Source organism: Calidris pugnax, unplaced genomic scaffold (assembly GCF_001431845.1).
Source record: "Calidris pugnax isolate Ruff unplaced genomic scaffold, ASM143184v1 scaffold349, whole genome shotgun sequence".
Classification (NCBI taxonomy): Eukaryota; Metazoa; Chordata; class Aves; order Charadriiformes; family Scolopacidae; genus Calidris; species Calidris pugnax.
The window spans coordinates 1719442-1743381 of NW_015091088.1; the positions used below are offsets into that span (position 1 = coordinate 1719442).

General features: G+C 43.9%; 1 protein-coding gene across 2 annotated transcripts; it reads right to left on the reverse strand.

Annotated features, from left to right (window-relative positions):
- Positions 1-1017: 1017 nt before the first annotated feature.
- SCARB2 (scavenger receptor class B, member 2) lies at positions 1018-23940 on the reverse strand. 2 transcript variants are annotated; one of them, XM_014957847.1, is made up of 13 exons: positions 23759-23940; positions 16972-17129; positions 13140-13287; positions 11473-11661; positions 10605-10696; positions 9766-9885; positions 8660-8838; positions 7991-8109; positions 6246-6319; positions 4736-4787; positions 3640-3798; positions 3430-3499; positions 1018-2071 (listed from the first exon to the last, which is right to left on the reverse strand). In XM_014957847.1, exons 1-12 carry the CDS (start codon positions 23873-23875, stop codon positions 3470-3472), a joined length of 1437 nt encoding a protein of 478 aa, XP_014813333.1. In that variant the 5' UTR covers positions 23876-23940; the 3' UTR covers positions 1018-2071; positions 3430-3469. The 2 variants fall into 2 exon arrangements, with proteins under 2 accessions (XP_014813333.1, XP_014813332.1); XM_014957846.1 differs by lacking the exon at positions 3430-3499.

Sequence of the window (23940 nt, forward strand, 5' to 3'; positions counted from 1 at the left end):
AGGGAGAGCGAGTCCCCCACCCGTGGGGCACAGTTAAAAAAAAAAAAGGAAAGAAATCCTAAACGGCTCTTTTTGTTTTAGCAGGAGAAGGAAACGCCCTGCTTCGGCACAGCTTCGCGGCGGCACCGGGCTGAGGACCCCACCCAGGCGGGATGCGGTGTTGTGTCCCCCCCGCCCCGGGCTGAGGAGGAGCCCTTCAGCCCTTCCCTAGCGGGGATGGGGCCTAGCGCGGGAGCGGCGGGTTTTGGCCTCCTCTTCTCCCTGACACCGTTCGCCTGGCCCCGGGTTAGGAAAGAAAAACCCCCTGAAGCGGTTCTCTCCCGCCAGCAGCCAGGGAAGGAGGAGAGCAGTGGGCTGGGGACCAGCAAAGCGAAGAAAGCCCCACCACCACCACCACCAGTGCGTTTCCACAGTGATTAATTTCATCCTGTCCACCCAGAAAGCAGCTTTGTTGGTGGGGCAGGGAGAAGAAGTGACAGTTTGAGCCCCATCGGTGTCACAGAGTCCCAGAACGATAATGGGGTTAGAAGGGATCTCTGCAGATCATCTAGTACAACCCTCTGGCAAAGAGGGTCCACCTAGAGCAGGTTGCATGGGAAAATGGAGAAAATATGGAATGGAGAGGTTTCTCTGGAACAGGTCCTTTGAGGCAACTGGCTGCAGAAAGCTGTGATGAGTTTCTCCTTCTTGTACTGTGTACGCTTGCGGTTCTCCAGGCGACAGTCCTTGCTCCTCAGACGAGGTTTAGAGTATCTGCTCTGGCTGCTTTTCCATGTACCACATGGAAGAGGCAAGGCTGCAACACTGTGAGGGTGCTGGGCTGTGCCAGGTGCTTTTAGCTAATCCGGATAATAAATACTGTGGCCATCACAAAACTTCCTGGGCAGAACTGGCTCCAGATGAAAACTGTTCAACAAATCACCAGCTAAGAAAAAAAATCCCAAACCAACGCAATGGAAAACCCAACGCCTCTATTTTAGAAGACAATAATACATTTTTAAAATATGTTTCACTATCTGGATCTAATGGAAATACTTTTTAATGAGAATAATCTTTTAATTGGGGAAAAAATACTTTTGTGACTTTTAAAACAAGTTTCCACTTGACAAGTAAAAAAAGTGTTATGACTTCTCAAGGTTTTACACATACCTTAAGATGGAGTTGTGCTTTTGCCCTAAACAGTAAATGTAACTGCCAAGTCTGCACTCACATTAAACCACACAGCTGATAACTGTGACACAAATACCAGAGAAAAAAGAACACCTTTTTTGAACCCTCCACCATCAAGCACAATGTCATGTTGTGTTTTGTTTTTTAAATTGAAAAAAAAAATCCAAAAACCTCTAAGGATAAACGCATCGCTAACATGCAATGGAATCCGGTGCAGAGTTAGAACAGTTAAGAGGTCTGTACGGAGAAGCATTTCAAATCATCAGCTTCTTTTTACCAGACACTTCACAAAGTTTCACTCAGTGTTTCAGATTAGTTGTACAAATCAGTTTTGTGAAAGGACCAATGGCATTAATAATAAACAGTCAGTGCATACTGGTAATAAGTAGCGCGCAACACTTTACAGAAAAGACAGTATTAGGCCTAGAGCAAAATCGTCCGTTGTTCCTGGGCGATACAGGAGCCCGCTGTGTTTCCAGAAGGGTACTTTGCAGCCCACACTCCTAAGGCCGTTTCAAAATTTTACCCGTGTCGTTCCTGTAACGAATCAGGCCATTTTATTTTCGCTGATACAGTGGTTATGATCGTCTATGGCTGTCAGTGCAGGTACAAAGAGAGTGCATGGTTGAAAAAAGCAAGATCTCAAGCAGTCCGTAAATGTAGTTGTAAGGTTGTAACTTAGCTGGTAAGAAAAGTCTCCTCCCTTGATGACAGTGCAGATTCTCTTCCATCTCGATACCACAAGAAGTTATACTTGACACAACCGTTTCTCCACGGTGGACAGCGCTGGGTAGTGGTAGTTGGTATTAGGTCAGCTCTAATAGTTTATCCTCCAAGCTCACATGTTAAAGAAAATCTCCTAAGATGTCCTGATAAGTGGGGACCTTTCATCTTCAGTACTCTGAATTAAAAAAAAAACCACAACACAGCAAAGTTAAATGTGGCACATTAGAGAGCTTCCACGGTGGGGAAGCTGGATTGCTGAGAATCCAAATAGGAAAGGAAAAAGCTCTTGGCTCCTACTTCTAAGGACAATTTCCTGTAAGAGAACCAGCACTGCACTAAAAAAGCGTCAGAGGGTGGATGGCAGCTTAGGCAGGGACCTTGGGCTCACTGTAGCACCTTACAGATGATGGCAGGCCATGACCACGCTGGTGGAAGGGGGATCCCAAGGGAAGCTATAACTACCTGAATTACTTCTGTTTGCAGGAAAAGCAACAAGAGCAATGTAGAGAAAACATGGAATTTAGGTGTCCCTTTGTCATTTTAATCCATGTGCAGTGTTCAAGAACACCCAGGAGAGCTGGTATGAAGCTATACACATAGAGTGGGGCAGGAATGCCCTGGAACAGGGGCCCGAGGGAATGGGACAGTTTTGACTTTCTAGCTGAGCCTGCCAGTAACACAGGGAGCTCAAAAGCTTAAAGGAACCCAAAGTACAGTCCTGAGAGCATCTGCTCATGAAACGCTTCCTGGGTACACAGAGAGAAAATCAAGAATAGAGAGAATCAAGAGAGCTAAACATCAGCTGCTCAAAGCCACTGCTCGAGGAAAGGAAGTTGCAGACCACACTGCCAAGGTGCCACCACTGCTGCCACTACCATCACACCCCTAAGTCTTGCTGGAGATGCAATGGTAGGGACCCAGATGGGTCCCACTGCCTAAGACAAAGCATAGGCACGGTGTGGCTGGGTGCTCTGGAGAGAGGCGTGAGGGCACTATCTAACAATAGTGTGAGAAAGCATTTAGGAAACAACATACAAGCAAGGCCACACTAAGACCACAGCAACTGCAAGGAGAAAACAGCCTCCTAGAGTACCCAGTCTATTTCTCTAGCCAAAGGGTCCATAGTTTCTCTCATCTGAACTCGACTGCCTTGCCTATTAGAATGAAATTTTGGATCAGCTTTCAATGTGACTAGCAACATTAATGCCAGCATGTCGTTTTGTGACAGAACTTTTCATAAATAGATGTACAAGCTAGTGCTGTCTGGATAAAACTTTCTGCATGCTGTTGTCTGTAAAATTCATCTGTTCTTTAGTCATCAATTTGCATGAGGATTCTGAAAAATAATCAACTGGCACAACACAATTGTTTCTACTACGAACACTGTCAGATTGTCACTGACTCAATCTGTCCATCAAATATGGTGAAATTTTTGCATCTTATCCTTCAGGGTCCTCTAGACAGGCTGATTTTACTTTTTTTTAAACTACTGTTGGCAAGGTAATTAGGCACAGAAGATACGACCTGCCTTACCATCTTTCTTATATTAGCTCCATTCCTTTGTTTGGTGCATTTATTCTGAGTCTATTAAAACATCCCTTCCCTAGAAAGGTCATTTTAAACAAAAAACAACATATAAAAATGTTTGTGTACAGAAAGTCAGTGAATAGGTAAAATCAATGAAAAGAAAATCACATCCAGGCAGACATACAGTAAGCAAGGTTAAATTCAAATGTTACTTACCTCTTCACTTGTTCCCCGGGACCTGCACACAAGCACAATAAACACAATCCCAAAAACAATTCCTAGAGTCATGATTACGAAGGGGATTCCAGTTACAACATTGGCTTCCAGCAGGACGTGCTTGAGTTTGCTGGCAGATACTTCATCAATCAGAACACTCTGGAGCAGAGAAAGAGATGAAGAGAAAAATAAGATTTATTTCTGCTCTTCCTTTATATTAGACTGCTTTATTTTTGTGAAGGGTACGGAAACAAGACTCCCACAACTCTCCACCTCTGCTTCATTGCTTCTTGATGTACCTTCCCTCTAAGAATTCTTAGCTCTCCTCATGTGGCCAGAGGGATCATCTCGGCTGCATTTTCAAAGAAAGTAGTCATTTTTTACTCCCAGTTTGGGAATGGAATAATACAGGGCTGGAATGAAGGTGTATGTCATTGAAACCAGCCTCCTGGAATCCTCCCTGAATCCAACGAATTCAATGATTCAACTACAGCCCAGGCATATTCACAAAAGATTACTCAAAAAAAAAAAAAAAAAAAAAAAAAAAAAAAAAATTAAAAATTTCAGTTTTCCAAAGCCAAATGTTACCTGTTGTGTTTCAAAAGACATTTTTCTTTAAAAACTCTTATTTTTGCTGTCCTATTTTTTACTCCCAGTTTGGGAATGGAATAATACAGGGCTGGAATGAAGGTGTATGTCATTGAAACCAGCCTCCTGGAATCCTCCCTGAATCCAACGAATTCAATGATTCAACTACAGCCCAGGCATATTCACAAATTACACAAAAAAAAAAAAAAAAAAAAGATGTGATCTTGTGAGCTCTCGCTTCCTCATCGGAGCAGCCCTTTTCCTCACGGCCAATACCTTTGAAACTAAAAGGACTGTCTGACTGAGTGTTTTGCAGGGCTGATTAATACTTAATACTATGGGGAACAAGCAGCAGGAGGACGTTAGTTAAGAAACAGCCACAGCTTCCTACCTATCGCTGTATAAAACAACAAGAATAACAGCATTTTCTTTTCTGGTTAGCTCAAAGACAGTATTTTTGAAGCATAAACATACCACAATGCTGTAAAGAAATAACAAAAATATTTACCTCATTTATATACATCACTGGGAAAACTAGTGTCCGGATGTTGCCTGTTTCACTGTGTAAAAAAAAAACCAAAAATTATGGGTTTGTAACTTTTCAACTTGAGAATTTTGAAGATAGATTATAACAGAACAATGAACAAGGAAACTATCCCTAAAAAACCTCTGGGCTGTTCCTTTTTATTATCAATTTTCACCTCCCAACTGGAATAGAACAATCTCAATCTCCAAAATGAACAAGGAATTCTGTTTTGGGAGCAATGGCATATTTTGGGACTTGGTGGGGAGAGAAAGAGAGGGATCCATAAGAGGCCCACTAATAACCGACTGAATGACAGATTTGTGCCGGTCAGCAGGAATGCTAAGCTAAGCTGATCTTGGAAGTTACTCATATTTGTAAAACACAGAAACTATTGTCCAAGCAACAAGCGCAGAGCAGCAAACCCCCCCAACATTTGGCACACATGAAATAACAACTTACTCGTACGTAGTGTTAATGTAACAGCTCCCGGGCACTGGAAACAAGGTGGTGCTGTTCTGAAGAAACATCACCGACTTTCCCAAGAGGATTGGGCAGATAAAATGCTTCTTTTTTTGTTATAATATATAGCAAAGCTGTGCCAATATACATCAGCTCAGAAGCTGAGTAGAAAGAATAGCTATCACATATCACTGGTGATGAGTAAATCAACGTGTCAGAAAGACACAAGATGAAGGGAACATATTTCTGCACAATTGAGCTGCAGTTTGGGGACATCCCCCTCAAACAGGAACATCCAGAAAACCAGGCGGAACCCACTTGCCACAAAGAAGAAATGGGGCATTTTACTCACACATTACTTGGGATTCTACACCGTTCACATTTTTGGGTTGATATTGAGCATAAAGTAGCAGCACAAAGATTTCTCTTTATCATACCAATGCACAAAGATTTCTCTTTATCATACCAAAGCAGTCTCAGGCAAGGTACTTCCTTTCAGCTGATCAAATGACCCCTCCCTCCTGAGTTTTAGATGGGACTTGCCTTGGTTCTGAAACACACCACTTCATCTCCTTTTTTGCTTGTCGGGGAGAGGCATGGGCAGCCCCATCTGGGGTCATGCCTTCTCATTTGGTTCTCACGTGGCCACTGCTGAGAAATGATGGCAATGGCAATATTTTTGTCTCCTAAAAGCTGTGAAGAGTAGGATGGCATGTCCTCACTGCAGTGAGTAGCCACTCTCTGAGTTCTAGTTGCCATCCGCTGTGGCAAACCTCCTCTGCGAGCAAACAAACCAGTGTGATATGGCTGATCCACAAGCAACCTGTCCATAACAGCTTGCTGCTTTATTCTGTAGATGGAACTGCAAAATTTACTTGATCTGAGAGAAGGAAGAATACTGCCACTTGTAATTGAGATTTGAGTTGATTTTTCCTCTCTCTCCCACCATTATTCCACCTGGACACTGCAGACAAATTAATTTTGAATATCAATTCAGATCTGAGATATACACTCGGCAGCAAAGGACACTTACAAAAATTCAGGTAATTTTCTGACATGAACATTGATCTGCATCCGCTTGGCTGCTCGCAGGACAAGCCCTGTCAGCTGGAGAAGAAAAGAAACCAGTGTCAAAAAAAAAAAAAGGAAATATGAAATAATAGGAACTGGGAAAGTAGGGAAAGTACAACCTAGTATTTACACTGGTGTGGAACCGACAAGGCAAGACAAGACCCACTTAGTGTTATTTTCCTTCAACAAGATACTCTTGTAACTCATATACCTACATTCCAGTCTGCCTCTTAATTAAGGAGATGTGAAGAGGCTGCAAGAGAGTAGGGTGCCATCGTGCTGTGCAAACTTAGACTTGGGCTATAGAGAGATCCCCATTCTTCCAGATCCAGCTGTATTTTTGGAAAAGGGTACCACCTACAACACAAACCTTTCCTTCTACAGGGTGAAAAACAGGTACTGACCACAGTCCATGGGAGTGGCCACAGAGATAATGAGCACGAAACACTGAGTTCTCACAGTAATGCCACCACTACCCTAAGAGCTGCAATTGGATGCACAGGAATATTTTCCTCATTCAAGCAGCAAAATTTAGTCTGGAGAGTGGGTGGGAGGGGGGAGGTGCAGAGCTCATTTTATGGTAGTAAAAAAAGCTGGATAAGTAGAAGCAGGGTAACAGGAAGAACCTGGCAGCAAAGCACTAGACCTTAAGAGAGGAACTATGCAATTTCCTCCTGCTTTAGCTGCACATAGCAGCTTGATGAGTCAGAGTACTCTTTCTGTAAACTAGGCAGGTCATGATTTTGCTCTTTCCCTCGACCTACATTCGTGTGTGTGGATACAGAGATCAGTGTTGTACTGGTTTTAACTGGGATAGAATTATTTTTCTTCATAGCAGCTGATATCAGGCTATGTTTTGGAATTGTGATGATAACAGTGTTGATAACAGACAGATGTTTTAGTTATTGCTGAACGGCGCTTACACCGCTGAAGGGCCTTCCCTGTTTCACACACTGCCCTGCCAGTGAGTAGACTGGGGGTGGGCAAGCAGCTGGGAGGGGACACAGCCAGGACAGTTGACCCAAACCAGCCCAAGGGATATCCTTTACTGTATGATGTCATGCTCAGTGATGGAAATCTGGGGAGAAGTTTGCCAGGGCTGCTGTTGCTCGACGACTGGCTGGTGGTGATCAACTGGGATTTTTTTTGCATTACTTGTTTTTCTTGGGTTTGTCTGTCTTTGTCTCTTTTTTTTTTTTCCCTTATTAAAGTGTCTTTATCTCAACATGAGTTTTTTTCATTTTTACTCTTCTGATTATCTTCCCTATCCCACTTGAGGGGGAGTGAGGGAGCAGCTGTGTGGTGCTGAGCTGCCTACATCCACTGAATCTCTATTGGTTTGCTCTCTTGGTCCACATACTCAGTTTCTTCAACTTGGGGAAAACACAGTCAAGATAACACTCAAATGGTTGGGATGGCAGGGTGAACAGGAAAAGTAGCCTCATCTGCTTCTAAGAAATATTTTAACCCTTTCAGCTCATCATTACCAGTCTGAAGGCATGCCTAATTGCGCAGGCACAATGGGAAAAGTATTTTAATTCTTGCTATCCAGCAAAATTTGCTCTATACAAGCAAATACAAATAGATCAGTTCCACATAAATTAATACAGCTTTCTTAAGGTCAATGGGACACACCATCCAGGAATGTGACCTAAACCCAAATGCTTGGATTCACCTATATAACCCTTTAAAAAAGGCTGCACTTACAGGATTGATGTCCAGAAATGTCTCATGATACTCCTTTTTTGGATTCATGCCATCTATGTCCTCTACAAACTTTGGATCTGCTTGGTAAAAATGGGGGGCTGATAGAAATATTGGAGCACCTGAAATATGAAAACATAGAAAGTCACCACCCAGAAAAAGCTGAGCAAGATTTGAGGAAGTCTTTGAGGACCTCAAAATTCTTCCCACTGTGCAATTTACAGTGTAAGGAAAAGTCCATTCTGGAGCTACAGAATCAACTCCCTGTCTTCAGAACAAGCCAAATTTCCCCTTGTGCAGCACCACCACAGCTTCATGTCTCAAGCTTGCATGCTGGTCTTTTGCACTGTTTTAATTCAACTACTCAGATGTGACAGATACCTGGATAAGAGCAGAGAATAAACACCCAAGCTGTTCAGTATGGATCCTGGTACTTCCTTCTGATTCCTTGATTTAAACCATCGCTTGAGCAGAGAGCATCTGACAGGAACATGCCCTCGGATCACTATTGCATTTTACAACCCAGTGATCACTTATTGGTGGCCAATTTCACGGAGCGCAGTCACAACCGTACAGGCCTCACCAAACTGTCCTCATATATTTCAGGCAGAAAGGAGAAATATGTTCCCTACTGGAGTTCTTCCAGTCAGCTTCCACCACCTGGCAGCATACCTTGCTTGCAGATGCTGACGTTGAGGACACCAGTGCCAGGGCAGTTTCCTGCTGGCACACAGAACCCAGCATTGTCCGGGTTGACCGTTGTGTTGGCAAATACCATTGCAGAGGGCACAAAGCGGTAGGTTGGGATACCCGTGACAGTTCCTGAGCTGTCGTACACCAGGTACAGAGACCTGCAAGGAAGAAAAGCCAGACCCAGATTGGTTAGTCTTGAGCACACGCTGACACCTGCTGCAGATGTCTCTTTGCTGAGTGTATCAACCTAAGTATACAGTAAGCTAGGTTTGGATTAAGCCCATTCCAACGATCTTCTGTATTCAATTTAATAGGCTTTTGATCAGCAAATATACATCTCGTCATTCTGCTGCTGCACAAAATTGATGATTCTGTGCCAACTGCACTGCTGCAGGGACACTGATGCCTGCCTTTATCATTTCAGGCCCTCACTCTGGTCCCCATGTTGCTATTGCGTGTTGTGCGAGACAGTTACATGCTACTGAGAGGGACAAGGGAAGGAACACAGCTGTGGAAGAACAATTTGGCAAGTCCTGAATTTAGTGTAATACACATCTGATATTAATTTAAATAGAGAATTTCAGATTGGCTTTGTTCTTCACAGATAGGGAAAAGGGCAAGGGAGGAGACAAGGTGTAACACAAGAAAGGAGGCACCAAGATTTTGTGCATCCTGGTGCATTTGAAACAGCATTATGTCGAGTCATGAATCTCTGAAGAGGGCAATCTGGGTTCTCTATAAAAGCAAGGCACAGAGGAAGATTTTGGAGGAAAGAAGCTTTGGACAAGGTTCATATAAATCCTTCCATTCCCTTCATTATTGGCCTTTCAAGGCAGTCCAGTCTGTCCAGTCGTCTTCCAAATTTTCAATTATCTCTGTTTTGAAATAGCACGTCCTTAACTTGATGCAAATTGAGGTTTTTTTGGTGTAACTCTCTCATCATTCATACCATGAATAAATGCAGAACACTCACACTGTTAATTAAAATCATGGGAGCAAAACCACCAGCCTAAACGTGAAACCTCAAGAAGAATCGATGTAAAAAGCTCTGCTTTAAAGTCTGAGTGACATTTTCTTCTCCTTACCTGCAGAAATCAGAAGAAAAGATATAAATGTTCTCATCTTTGCTAATCAGCGGGTGAAAGGATGTCCCATCTGTTCCATTGATCATGTTACATGCCTCTGTTGTCCACCAGCTTAATGACCTGAAGAAAATAAAGCAGAGGGTTAAAAGATCTTTGAGTGGTGGTCAGGTGATGCCAGCTCATGATCCAAGCAAATGAGAGTCAAACCTGTACAGTGCTAAACCCTCTTGCCTCAGCTCCGCTAACAAAAAAAAAAAGGGGGATTAAAATGGGTTTAAATTGCACCTATAGTCTCTTTAAACTGGTGCCAGGCAAGCAAGAATACGTCTGCAAGAGTTCCTCCCATCTATGTAATTGCTGGCAGATATTTTGTTTAATGGGAGAGGAATGCTTTATGTAGTTCATCTTTGGCTTCTTTCTAACACATGCTGCCCATGAGGAGGTGTTAGAAACCCAGGCACAAGATGGCTCTGGGTACAGAGCAGTAAGGAAGCCTGTTGTCTGGAACACTGGCTGTGTAGACGCAGGAATGCTGTCCCCACAGGCAGCTGGGATGGGTGTCCTAGAGAAGGGAGTGGAGAGAGGGTCACCTCTGCCAAGGTGCAGTTCAGAGGTGAGTGCTCACAGCAGTCTGCTCTCTAAGGGCTGGTGCTGTCTTCTTTTCACAGTTATATGACACATGCCAAAATACTGGGGGGCTGCTCTGAAGCTACAGCTGCTATGAGCTACCACCATCCTCAGAAAAAAAGGACCCTTTTTAAATAAACAATGCTTGTGTTCGTCCAAAATGTGAAAAGGGGCAGATTTTGACAGAGGCCACAACACACTGAAAAACTTACTCTTTTCCTTTCCATTCCACAATCCTGGAGAAGTTCAGGTAGTTTGTTTCCCCACTTAGGAAAACATATTCTCCATCATCAGTTCCATTCATCTGCAAACAGACACATGAATTTTTAATCACTCTACTCATTCTGAAACACCTGGCTGGTAACTGCAACAGGGGGGCAGGAGTTTAAGCTTTCATCACTTCACCCTAGGAGTGATGCACTCCCCCTGAGGTAAGTGCAATTCATTAAACTCTGCCTTGAATATAAATGAGGTGGAAGTGACTGGGCTAGAGTCTTACACCTCCCAAGTGAAGGAAATACAACATTAGATTAGCCTTTTTTTCCTTTGAAATTTGCCACTGAAGAAACAGCCCTTAGCAGAAAAAAATAATCCCACAGAAAATAACCTGAGCGCTGCAAATGATCTCCAAGACACAAGGAGTCCCCACAGCCCAAAATGATGTGCAACCAGAAACACTATGGAAGCCAGTAAAGGCTCCAGCACAGAAATAACGTGCAATTTCAATCAATTACTAAGGACATTGGCCAGGAATTTTGTCTAGCAGTTTGCACAGCCAGGCCACAAAGCCCATGTAATTCAAGTGAGCACATCCAGCAGTGGAATGGTTTACATCCACCCTTGGAAAACTTACCCATACCTGATAAAGGGAAGTCAGATAAAACCCACAGCTGTGCTACCAGCCAGCGCCTACACACAGCCCAGCTGAAGAGAGAACATTCTTTTTGCTATCCCTGCAGCCTACCTCCTGGCCTCAGCCCAGGCACATCCTTCTCAACTGGCTGGCAATGACAGTCCAAACTCTGTAGCAATGAAGTCATTCCCCATCTAAAGCATCTGAAAGTCTTGCATACCAGTTACCTTATTAAAGAAACCGAAAACTGGATCAATCTCAGGATGCAAAAGATGAATGGTTGACAGGAGCTTGTCTTTGTAGCCCCACAGTAATTCATGAACGGTGTGAACTGTAAACAGGGATTCTTGGTACAGAAGCAGCAGCACCTCTGTGGCAAACTGAAGAGGGGTTGACCTGGTCCACTCCATCGCAGTCTGCCAGAGGATTGGAATAAGGGAGAAATGGTCAGATTTACTGCAGAATAAATAATACCAGCTGCATACAAATATAGACACATTTCAGCCTTGCACATGTTTCAACTGCATTTTCAGTTTCATTATTTCCACTTGTGGCAAATAATGTGCTGGGTAACAGGTTCTTCAGCTTTTCTCCCACAGGGATGTGCTCTTGCAGATTCCCATTCAGCCTGGCGCTGGCACACAACCAGCTCAGTTCCATACCATTAACTGCCATAGTCTTTAAGGATGGATTTTAAGCGAAATGTGCAAAACTGCTTTCTAAACAGCCCAAATTTCACAAGTAAATTACAGCTGGAGACGTGCTTTGAATTTCACCCTTAGGAAATTATAGTTTGTATTTTTAAAAGCCATTTTTAGAAGCTAGCCATTTCTCCAAGTCGCAAACAATACCAAAATCTATTCTCTTTTTAGCCGGCAAGTGATTTTACGTCGTCTTTTTAAAAGCAAAAACAAAAGAAGGGAATATTCCCTGGGTAAACCAACCTGTAGTGCTAGTACTGCCTGTTAAAATACGTCACAGTCAAAAATCTGAACAGGAGATAATACTCACCACCGCTCAAATGCCTGGGAGGAATTGTAAATACAGTGACTGTACTGTTTGCAACTTTTAGCAAGCTGAGTCCTATCTATTACCGTATACAGTACATTTATATATTCATTCATAAAATCAGACAAGACGTTTTTGGAAATGCTGGGGGAAAAGTAGAAATTAATGTACCCTGTAATTGAAGTCAATGAAGCCAGTACACAGAGTAAAGCCTTAGTTACACATCCAACAAGTATTTTATTACACTCTAATTTCCTTTGCAGGGTATGACAGCTTTAGATCTGCTTGTTCTCATACTATCCCTGTATGAGACCAAATATAATCATCTGCCTCTGATCCCCCAAATGAGACTTTCTTTGCAGAGTAGTTTCACGTAGCACAGTTTGGGGGGTGCATGTTTTAACTTTCATTTTATTCTGAGGGCACCTCTTCATTCAGCTGTATCTGAAACTCCTTTGCTATAATATATTATTTTTTTTCAGTTTGAGATGCAGATTTGGAGGCAATTTTTGCAATTTTGACAAAGCAACCCCAAGCATTCCAAACTTTCCCATTCCGAAGTCAGAGGTCCTCCTATGCATTTGACGTCACTAATTCACTCTACTCATGAAAACCCCACAAGCCTGATTTCTGCTTATCTCTGAAGTGTGCCAGCTCTCAGCATAAGGGTGAGGCACCAACACCACAGGGGCGTACGGTGAGGGAGGAACATAATGCAAAAAAAACCCCACAACAGCCCAAACCAAAACAACGTGGACATAAAGCTGCCTCTCTTGTTCTTCCATCACCTTTATCTACCACAAGGAGAGAGACAGTATGAAGCAATGAGCTGCTAGTTATAAAGTGTGTCAGGATGATTTCCAAGCAGAAATGAAAGAGAACTCACCACGGCAGGAATATTAACTGTCCTGATCAGGTCCACTTCAGGGTTTCCAACTGACTTCTCAGGTTCAAATACGTATGTCTTTGGATTCAGAGCAGATACTTTGGTACCATTGTCTAAAAACTGAACATGCACTCTTGGCCTGTATTCTCTGAAAAACAAAAGAGTTTGTTCTCTCATCAAGTTAAACAAGTACACATAACGTTAATTGCAATTAACTTTTGGCTATTCTACTGCTTTAAGAACGAAAAGGGTGGGAATTTCAGTTCATTAGGCGTAGATTCATTTTTGCTACTGCTGCTGTCAGCAACAGAACTCCCCTTAGTATAAGTTGAATCAGATGTCACAGGGTGCTTCCACAATGCCACCCCACGTGTTAATTGCACTTTGTATTTTTGCCTCGTCTTTAGAAACCTCCAAGGAAAGTGAACAGTTTCAGACAGAAGGATCCAGAGGCACTATATATGGGACTGTCCTTGAAGTAGGGTTTGAAAACAAAACTTTTGCCTCTTTGCTAGGGGCAAAATTCACTCCCAGGCAGAACAAGGGTTCATCTAAGTCTCATTAACCTGACCTAAGAACCTACCAGAATCTTTCTGATGGTTTCAAAGTACTTTGCACTAGGACTTCTGGGCTTACATGTGACACGCCCACAGAACAAGCCTCATCTTAACTCTTCTCCTTTAATTCTCAGGCAGGAATCCCGGACATGACATATATTCAACTGAATTTTTGCTGTAAACTGCTCATGGCCTGGGAGGTTGCTTCTGTGTACTGTCTAAGCACTCAGACAAACAGCATGAAACTCAGGATTGCTGACAAACAAGTGCAATTGGCAAGTAACATCAACTGCTGGCCTGATGAGGAAGTCAGATCCTAATTACCCTGAAACACAGGTCATAACCATAATTCAGTCCATTGCCACTACCAGTTTACAAAGAAACATACAATTCTGCAGAACCAGCTGACTCAGGCTCAAAATGTGTCTTCAGCAAACCTGATAAGGGAAATGACAGGTTGTCTGCTCATGGCATGATCCTTTGGGGGTATGCATTAAGTGAAATGTCCTGTATTTCATAAGTTTACATTCACTTAAGAGTTCGTTGTCTTTTACATTGCTTTGCTTCCTGTGTAAATTTTAAGGCCCAAGATAGGAAGGTGAATTATTCTGCAAGACCCTGTGCTATGATGTTTTTTATTCATTTCAGATCCTAGATGCTATCCTGGCTGCACTAGATGCATCAATGCTGCTTCATTTCAGGCTCTACTACCCTGGTTCAGTCTTCCAAATTTAAAGCCAACTGGAAAGGCCCGTGAAACTATCCTTGTTGGAAATCAACCACTTCCCGTCTTCCTTACACAAACAGCGTATCTGCCACTCTTCAGCAACCCTACCACCAAGGAACATTTTGGTCTGGCAACACTTCCAGCTTGATTTGGCAAGAGCCTCTCATCCAGCAATCTATTTTATGCCACCCTAGGGCTTGAAACGAGGGGATGGAAACTCACAGTTGTGAAGTCCCTTCCCTAAAATAGGCCAGAGTTAACCTGAGAAGCCTCTCCATCTGTAAAAGGGCCAGAGACGAAAATAATACTCCTTAATTAGGGATATGAGTAGGAGGGATCTCAGATGTTAAAGACAAAAAGCTGTAAAAGTGTACAAGACCAGCCAATATTCAAGTGTTCTTTGAGACTCAGCAGGCTTGGGCAGATGAGCAGCTTGCACTTTATAATTAATTATTTTATATGCTGCAAATTCAATTTCCAGGATTTGAAAACACAAGCACTACTACGTTTCTGTTACAGAATCTACCTCTGTGCTAACTGGGTTGGTCAGAACTATGAATTGCAGGAAAAATATGCTGGAAGAGATCATATTTAGCTGTCCCACCTCCTTCCTGTCACTCATTAGATTTTTTTCCTTGCTGGTGAGGGCCAGTTCACTTCCAGCCATTCTCTCCAGTACCTCGTTTTATAAAAACACAGAGCCATGTACTTCATGTTAGGGCGTTTTAGGTGTTCTGTCACATGCTAAACCTAAATGAGTCTTTAATGCTTTGCTACATGGGGCCTGCGAGATAAACTTGGTATTTATTCTCTGGCTTGAGCGTGCGGTGTGTCTGCAACATCCCTCCCTTCTCCCTCTCCTCCCACGCGCCTCCTCTCTTCCCCCACCCTCCACCGACAGCCTCGTACAGTCAGCAGGGACAGCCAGGCAAGGATTAAAGAAAATGCAGGAAAAGAGCACTCCACTTTCCAACTTTCCCCCTTTTTCTATCAGACAGATCACGGCACAATCGAATCCTGTTCAGACATGTCAAAATCAGGCTAACCAAAGGAGCCAGAAGCGACTGGAAGGCGCAGCCTCCCTCCCTCCCTCCCTCGCACCGCAATAAACAACTCGGGAAGAGCCTGCCTCGGCCAACCCGCTCCCAGCCAGGGAAAGGCTCTCCCACCGAGCCAAAAAGAAGCTAGCAAAGGGGACCGAGTACCAGGGTGCAGAAAAGCATAGGCCTACGTGGCTTCATATAGCTCTACTACACCAAGAGCTGGCCCTATCTATCTTCCCGACAGAGAGAACGCATTGCTGACTAGTTATCAGCATTACGCTGCAGAGACGTGGAGAAAAGGTTGGGAACTTGAAAGCTTACGTATCTCTCCTCCAGCTCTACTGGTTTATCTAATACAAGGTTATTTTGCCAAAGTACCACGTGTAGTTTGCTAAGACTAAACAGGCACAGTACTGAAACAGAGAGGAGACAGGGGAAAAGATTTGATGGCAGAGGATGAGGCAAAGCTGAGGCGTGGGAGGAAAGAAACAGAAAGGCAACACAGACTGCAGAGACCAAGGCTACCACAAAGGCTCTCCTTTTTATTCTGCAGTATTTTGTTCAAATACTGAAAACCAGATTCTGATAATTTTGCAGCTTAGGTAAAGACCACTCCTGGCACTGAGCTGGTGCCCAGTCTGAATGAGTGTGTGTGACCAGAAGTGAGGCTGACAATGAGAAATCAGCCTTTTTGCCATGGTTCTCATACCTCCGTGACTTCAAAGACTGTAATGCTTCCTACCACAGGACTGCTCCTGGGTTACGCTGCTGCGCACAGCAGAGCAGAATGAAGCTCTAAAGGAAAACTAATTTTCAAGGTGTTTTTAAAATCTTTCCACGTGCAGCAGACTCAAGACTGTTCAGTGTGTAGCCACACCATGCAGAGGGAGAGTTCAAGAGGCTGGATAAGCCCCTAATACTGCATGTGGCCTTTGTAAGCCCGGCTGTCTGTAAAAATACTTAAAAAAAGATACTTCTGAATCTAAGTTTTATAGTGAAGGCTGGCTGAGGTATATCCCTGTAGTACCACTCTCTAACTGGTTTTCTGGCCACATTTTCACTGATGCAAATTGTGCAACTTCAACTAGGAACTAATTTCAGAGTGAACATGTGAATCACACTTCTATGCAACACCCCTCTCCCCAGACTCTCAAACATCACCCAACCAGTCACTGCTTTTTCTCTCCTAAGACAGAAGGCCAGGCTGCAAACAACTTCCTCAGTGTTCAGCAGCTGAGGAACAGCAGTACACAAGCAAAATCTTGCCCCAAATCTGACAGAAGTCACTGGCTTAACCTGAAACTGATTGCAGGTCCCCCAAGCGTCAAGTCTAGTTGTATGGTCTGGGTGGTGTGTGACCATGCTCCCCTGAATAAACTTTTACTCACACATTAACCAGCTAGGTTTTCTCCTAGAATGGGATCCCATGGGGTCTGAATCCCACTTTTTGGCTTTCTCACATACAACAGGTTTAGCGAAATGTGAAAATAGTGAAATGGTCCTACCGGTAGGTGTACGGCCCGATTTCCTCTACAAGGGGATTATCACCTTGAAGCACTTCTAAAGGATTTGTCACATTGAAAAAGTAGAACTGCATGTAGACTGGTGGAGGAGGATCCTCCCAGGCTTCAAAGGTTTCCGTGCCATTTTTCAATACTGTCCCCTGAAACAAGAGAATGACAGATTAGCTGTTAATGGTAGGTGCTGTATGATATTTGTAGGAAAGAGAAAAATTCTATGCCCTCAGAACACACACAGGCAATAGGATGTGAGTCGCCAATTCTACAAATGTTTATAGGTATGTTTTACCTTGAAGCATCTCAATAAATGCCAACAAGATCAGACACACGCTACAACAGCTTACAGGCTAGGGGCATAGGTTTCTTGGGTTTGTTGTTCCACTTCATCCCACAAACACTTGTGCCTGACATTTTTCACAGTGAAGACTTATCAGCTATTACGCAGCGATCCTGCTGCATTTCCCGTGTCAGCAAAAACCTACCCTGCTGTAAGGTACCACGAAACACGCCAACCCTAGAGATAAAACTCAACAGTGGAAGGCCAACAGGTCCTAAGAGAGACCTCTTAGGAGGAACGAAGCCAGAAAAGAAGCTTAGATTCCCTGTGTTTATGATTTCTTTGCCTAAGATTGTCAGATTCCAGCACAGCTGTGAGATTCCTTCTCCAAAGCAATTAAACTTTGTTTTTTAGTGGCCCATGAGCAAAACCCGCAAGTGACAGAAATTGCTTTCATGTAGGCACACTAGGATTTGTGCCTTTCTGAGGTCTCTGAATAGGCAAAAATTCTGCCATCTCTGTCTTTAATTACTTTCCTACAGCAGTGACAGCGCATGCATCTCCAGACCCATGGAATGTCAGCCTATTTTGCAACCAATAAAACATGCACCAACAAAAGAAAAGCTATAAATCACTATTTTATGACAGAAGCACTTGAGTAATGAATCAGTAATTCCTTTACCTACCAGCATATACATATTATAAGGAAAGTCACAACTGTACCTGTATGCATCTCCATTAGAAACATAATACAGGTCTCAAGCTCTCATTTTATTCCCATTCCATTTTAGGTAAAATTCACCCCAACTATAAAAGCATCACTACCAACACCACCAAAACCAAGGCTTTTCATACAGTTATAACACTGGTGCTGCTACTGTGGTAGTAAAGAGTGCAGAGTGAAAATTCCAGGACTAAGCACAAAGAAAACTGTATCTTTGAAAACCGTATCACCTGTAGGCGGAAGAAGGGGGGAGGGGGAGAGTAATTTGCAATTAAATGGGTCTCATCAACACTTACTCTTTTTATTCTTCTGAGAAAACAAGTCAAATATTGTAAGTGCAAGCTCAAAAGCAGGGCAGACTGGACAGCTGCCATTTCTTGGTTACTGTTTATGGGGTCCCAACTTTATCAGCCACAGTTGCCTCAGGCCTCGTTCTTGGCCTTCCCACTTAAGGAGCTGTTTTCTCTCCATGTAGATTTTAATTTTGAATGATTAGATAAAGAGAAGACTGTTTCAAAGACAAACTTATTGGCAGGAGCTTGGAATGGCAGCAGTATTGCTGAATGGCAATGAAAGCCAGCCCAGCTGGTAGCACTGTGCAGTTGCAGACTGCTTTCCTCTAAGAATTTCAAACCATGTATTCTGCGCACACCACACCGAAAAAAAAATTTTAGACATGCTTCAGGAACTTTGTGCATTTCTTTGGAACTACTAGCACCCTCGTATGTACCATTTCCTACACAGCCCAATGTTTTTGATCCTGTTTTCTAGTGATCTATGCCAAGGAGGCTCATCCCTGTATTCAGACAGAGCCCTCCTAAAGTTGGTTTGTAGGATCGGGAAGAGAAAATGTCCCCAGATCGGGCATACCATTCCCATGATGCCACCATAAACGACTGGGAGCGAGACAGTAATGTATTTAAGACACCTACAGATGACTATGATAGCTTTTCTCCATATGCATATAACCGCATTACAAAGTCAATTACTTCAGAGGTGGTGTAATGACTGCTCCCTTCCTAACTTGTGTAAAGCTCACAACTCTCACGTGCATGTAACACATTGAGTATAAGCTTGACACTAATAAACAGAGTAACTGCTGCCTGTTCTGACCTTAACCATCCATATCTAGAAATTTGAACTGTTCCCTATCAACTACTGAGCCTTTTCAGGACACCTATCTATTGCTCAAATGTCTCCCTCATGAGGCAACTAAAATGAGAGGTTATTACTCAGTCTAAATGTGAAATGTTTAAAGAAACAAGTGCATCCTGGTCATACTCATTCCAGATTTAGGCTCCAGTCTATCCTTTATGACAGAAGGATCACATTTATGATGTACAGGGAGGCCACATCCCGCGTCCCCTTCTCCTGAGCTAGACTGAAAACAAGAAGCCCTAAATGTAACAGGGGTTTCTACCACGCTCCCTGTGTATACACACATGTACCAGAGCCCTAATAAGAAGAAAATGAAGGAGACTTTCTCTGGCAAGTTGCTTTAAATACAGGCTCTTGAGATTGTGAAATCGTAAGTGATCCCCTGGGAGATGGGCTACAGAGTAAAAGGGTAGTGAAACAAAGTCAGCTGGTGATTTTTTTCCTGCATCTGCATGACGCTGTTTGGATCTCCCACAGAAATGGTGTGTCTATTTATAGCTCTGTACAGTAACAGCCCCAGTTGTAAACGCAGATTCACAAACTCCTGAGCTGGATTCAGATAGACTCCCATGAAATTCCCCAATAATAAAATACGGTAAGCTCTCTTCTTCTGTCTTTCACCAAGTGTTAGGGAGGGATATTTGGGTCTATCGCATGATATTACACAGCCTGGACCTGAGAGAAAAATATGAGCACATATTTTTGAGCAAAACATATGTCCACGTCCCTCAGCTGATGGCATTTGAGTTCAGCTCTGCCGACTTTCCTCCACACCAGAGGAGGGTCTGATGTTACATGACTGGGATTGCTTGTTTTTTTGTCAGAGCTTGTGTTCACTACCAGGTTGGACAGGCTGCAAGACACTAGATCACAGGACTGCTCTTTAATCTAAAATATGTAAAAGATATAGCTCCACTGTAGTTATTGCTACTGTACTGCACAAGGCCAGAGAATCAGACCTTTCCTCCTGCTACATTTATAAGGAAGAACAAGAGACACAACTTGAAGTATTCAGTATTCAGAAACCTCAAGTCAGAGACTTGTCCTGCAGCCAGTAGCCAAGAGAGGCCTCAGACTCAGAAATCCTGTCTCAGAGAGAAGGAAGGCTGCACCTACTGCAAGATCACAACCTCAAACCAGTGGACAATATCATCTCCTGTCTTCACACAGAAGCACAGCAGGCGTTCTCCTTTCCAAGTGGAGTCCACACTCATTTCAAGTGTACCAAAGCATCCTTCCCACTGACTTTGTCATGACAGTCCTGAATTTGCAGCTATGTCATTCTTTAGTGTTTCCTTGTCTTGACCACACTTCACACATAGGAAATAAAAAGTGAGCTTCCCCTGCCAAACGTAACTGTTACTGGCAGTGATAGTGAGGGTGGGAAACAGTACTGAACACTTTTGGAACCTATACAGAAAATTAAATTTCTTTTTTTTTCCCCTGGAACTGTGTCCAAGACATAGTTTTATGTGTTCACCTATGACAGAATGTAATTGCAACTTTGAAGACTAGTGATAGGGTAAGTTTTCAGACCAACCTGAGCAGACTTCTCTGACCCTGCATCTTGAGAATGATGTGCTTAAAAGGAGCATCACAACTGATCCTTCATCTAAGCCTCCACACTGAGCTGCACTGGGAGCTCTAGTACTTCACATTAAACAACAACAAAAATCAATACATAAACTAAATCAAGCGGCAAAATATCTTCCCTGTCCTTTTGGGTCCTAAACACTCCAGACAATCTGGCTCTAGAGATGGCTGGCAACTACAGTTTAGTGCCTTTTCAAGGGGTTAGAAGACTAAGAGTTTTCTAAAATTATCAGTGTTAGGTATGGGACATAAAGAAAATGCTTGAGGTGAAGGACTGATTGCCCAAGTTTGGAATTAGGTGCAGAGATCAAAGATTGTTATATTCATAAACTGCACACTTATGGCAATAAAATATCTAACACATAACATAAGGCAAATAACTGCTAGCAGCTAGGAAGGCCCTTCTCCTGTGGGCAGCTAATTTATTCTTGTTCATTACAATTTTTTTGCCCTTATTTGACAGAGTTTCAGGTGCTAGCCCCTGACAACAAACAGTTATCGGACAAGTTTGACATTTAATCTGGTATGGCACTCATTTACAAAAAGCCAGTTAGGCTGGCAAATAAGACAGAGAATAAGTTGACAAGATCTGAATGTTTTCCAGGAAAGGTGGTCCTCCTGTGCTGGTCACTACACATCTGCCTGCTGATTTTCAAGGGGATGTGAAGTCTGACACTGGGCTGGATTCCCCCTCTCTTCCTACACCTGCTTTATATCCAAGATCTCTGCCTTTGGCTTGAAAGGTTGCAGCACACAAACCCCCTGCTGAAAGCCGACCCTTACTCAGTGGTTCACAGGTCCTGGGTTTGGACAGGTGCTTCAGCTGCTCCAAAATGCAGTCTTCCATTTCAGCTGTAGGTGAGACAGCAAACACAGCTCTTCACTGCAAGTCAGCTCTGCTTCAGGACTGTTGGAAAGCCCTCAAAGGAACACGAACTACCTGTCATAAGGGCAACCTCTTGTCCCTTCTGCAATTTCTCTAATGACAGAGAGGTTGAGGAGGCTAGGTTGAAGGGCCAGAGCACAGAGATGTTCACGTTCAATGTCCTGGACTGCAGAGAGCTGGATAAGCTCAAGTCTTGCCACATTCGAAGGCAAAATGAGATTTGTCTATTTGCACAAGATTTTCTGAGCTGCATACGTGATTACACAAGAGACAGCGACTTTCTAGACTACACACAAATGAGAAAAAGCTCACGTTGGATAAAGCACACGTGGAAAGCAGCCGAATCAGCAGAGTGACTGGCAGGACACTGCTTTGGGGCTGAAACCTGTACTTCTGCACACTTCTGCATTTGTGTGTGTGGCTCCTGGAGAAGGCCAGGAGGGAGCCAGCGGCTAAAGCAGGGAGTAGGAGCCTTGATTCTGTGCAATCCAGACGTACTAGCGTACCAGCTGAAGAGCAGTAAGCAGGAAAGACTGAGCTCTGGAAACTTTATCCTGCATTATGGAAAGCCCTGCTGAGAGAATACCAACTTACTCTTACATAAGCAACCACTAAGGGTAAGGAGCATGTAGCTAAGAGATAATACGCGTAAGGAGGATCACGCCTAATTCCTGACAGCCCTACACTCTGCCACCAAACCATTTCTTTTACCCCGCTGCTCTTTTGTTAAGAGCATGATACAGACTTGAGACTACACCTTCTGCTGGGATGCAGAGGATGACAAGACTCCTTTTCCAAAAAGACCTAAGATCTGGGCGATGGAACTGCGTGTGCCTATGCAAAGCTGTACTGATTTGGCTTGGTTTGCATACAACTTTGCATACATTAAGACTCCTAGCACTTCTCACCTGGCTTGCAGACTGCCTAGAAAAGGTATGGGCTGATGATCAAATGACTTCAGGATGAACCATCCATTACCCATGCTACGCTCCAGCACGACAGAGGCACACACCTGAGAACAAGCACTGCAGGAACGCTGTATGAGCAGTTCCTGAAGAGCAGCTGACACACTGGCAGGCTGCACGACAACTTACCCCATGGTAGCCTTCTTTTTGGGCCATCCCCTGAAGTTTACAGACACGCTTCAAAGTGCCACAACTTGCTTTAAGCTGACTGCCAACCTAGAATTGCACTCACTAAACCAAACTGATTTAAGTTAAGACAATACAGCTTCTATGTTAGGAAATGCTCCCTGTCAATACCCCACAGAAAAGAACACTGCATTGGCGAGGACATCACAGGGGATCAGCAGACTTTGTGTACCAGTTAAGACAATAGCACAGATTAAATCCCTTCATTTGTTATCACTCTTGCTTTCTTTGTCAGTATAACAGAGAGGATGATATTCCTAAGACTGGATAAATAATTGTTCAATTACATGCTTCACAGGTATTTTAAGGGAGTTACTAACGCTAGCACAGTTGACCCTTCTCACTGGACCACTCAATAAATGCAAAGCGCCAGTATTAGAGAGGAACAAAAGCTTAGGCAGACCACAAAAAGTGAAGGGGTCTACATTAATTACAATGTCAGGATGGGTGTCCCCAAACCATGCTACAACCAGCCTTTAACAACAGGGTGAAATACCTCACTGTCGTCACCCAGGCTGGGAAACCACCACGTGTTTCAGCACCTCTGGCTGTGCTCCAGTAAATGGAGCAGCAGAACAAGCTCCTGTATGAAAGCTACAAGAAATCTATGACAGGGACAGCAAAATAGGAGAGGTGCTTGTGTGCTGCTGCTGTGGAGGGGACTCTGCATGGCAACTGCTGCCCCACAGCCAGTAAAGCTGCCTCAGGAGAACTGAATTTACTCATATTTACCCATTTTTTTTACCCAGCCCAGGCCCAGGGCAGCCCGAGCTCCATCCGGAGCCCCAGCCCAGCCGGGTGGTGCAGGGCAGGGGGGGGGTCCACTGTCCAGGGATGCTCCTGCCCTCACCCCACCAGAGCCGGTGCAAGCAGGGAGCCAGACAACGCCACCCGCCAGCCCCCTCCCTCTCCTCCCAGGGTTATTTTGAGAGGGAACAACCCAGCCGGGAGGGATCGGGGTGGGAATCGGGCCGTGCTCTCACCTGCTTCACCTGCAGGTCCACCACCCTCTGGAAGACGTGTGCCACCAGCAAGGAGATGCTGGCGATGAGCAGCGTCATGGCCAGGACCCCCACGGTGACGAGGCAAAGCGATTTCATGGCTGCTGCCGAGGAGGTACACAGTCGCCACAGCCTCCGCCGCCAGGCTCCGGGCCGGGCTGAGG

What these genes read in the sequence shown, in the direction of transcription:
- SCARB2 (XM_014957846.1), bottom strand. Translation starts at nt 23,875, where the DNA reads ATGAAATCGCTTTGCCTCGTCACCGTGGGGGTCCTGGCCATGACGCTG. An exon ending in TTTTCTTCTGATTTCTGCAG is followed by an intron (nt 8,839 to 9,765) that starts GTAAGGAGAAGA and finishes TCTTCCTTGCAG; the next exon opens with GTCTCTGTACCTGGTGTACG. An exon ending in CAGTGATGTATATAAATGAG is followed by an intron (nt 3,799 to 4,735) that starts GTAAATATTTTT and finishes TCTCTGCTCCAG; the next exon opens with AGTGTTCTGATTGATGAAGT.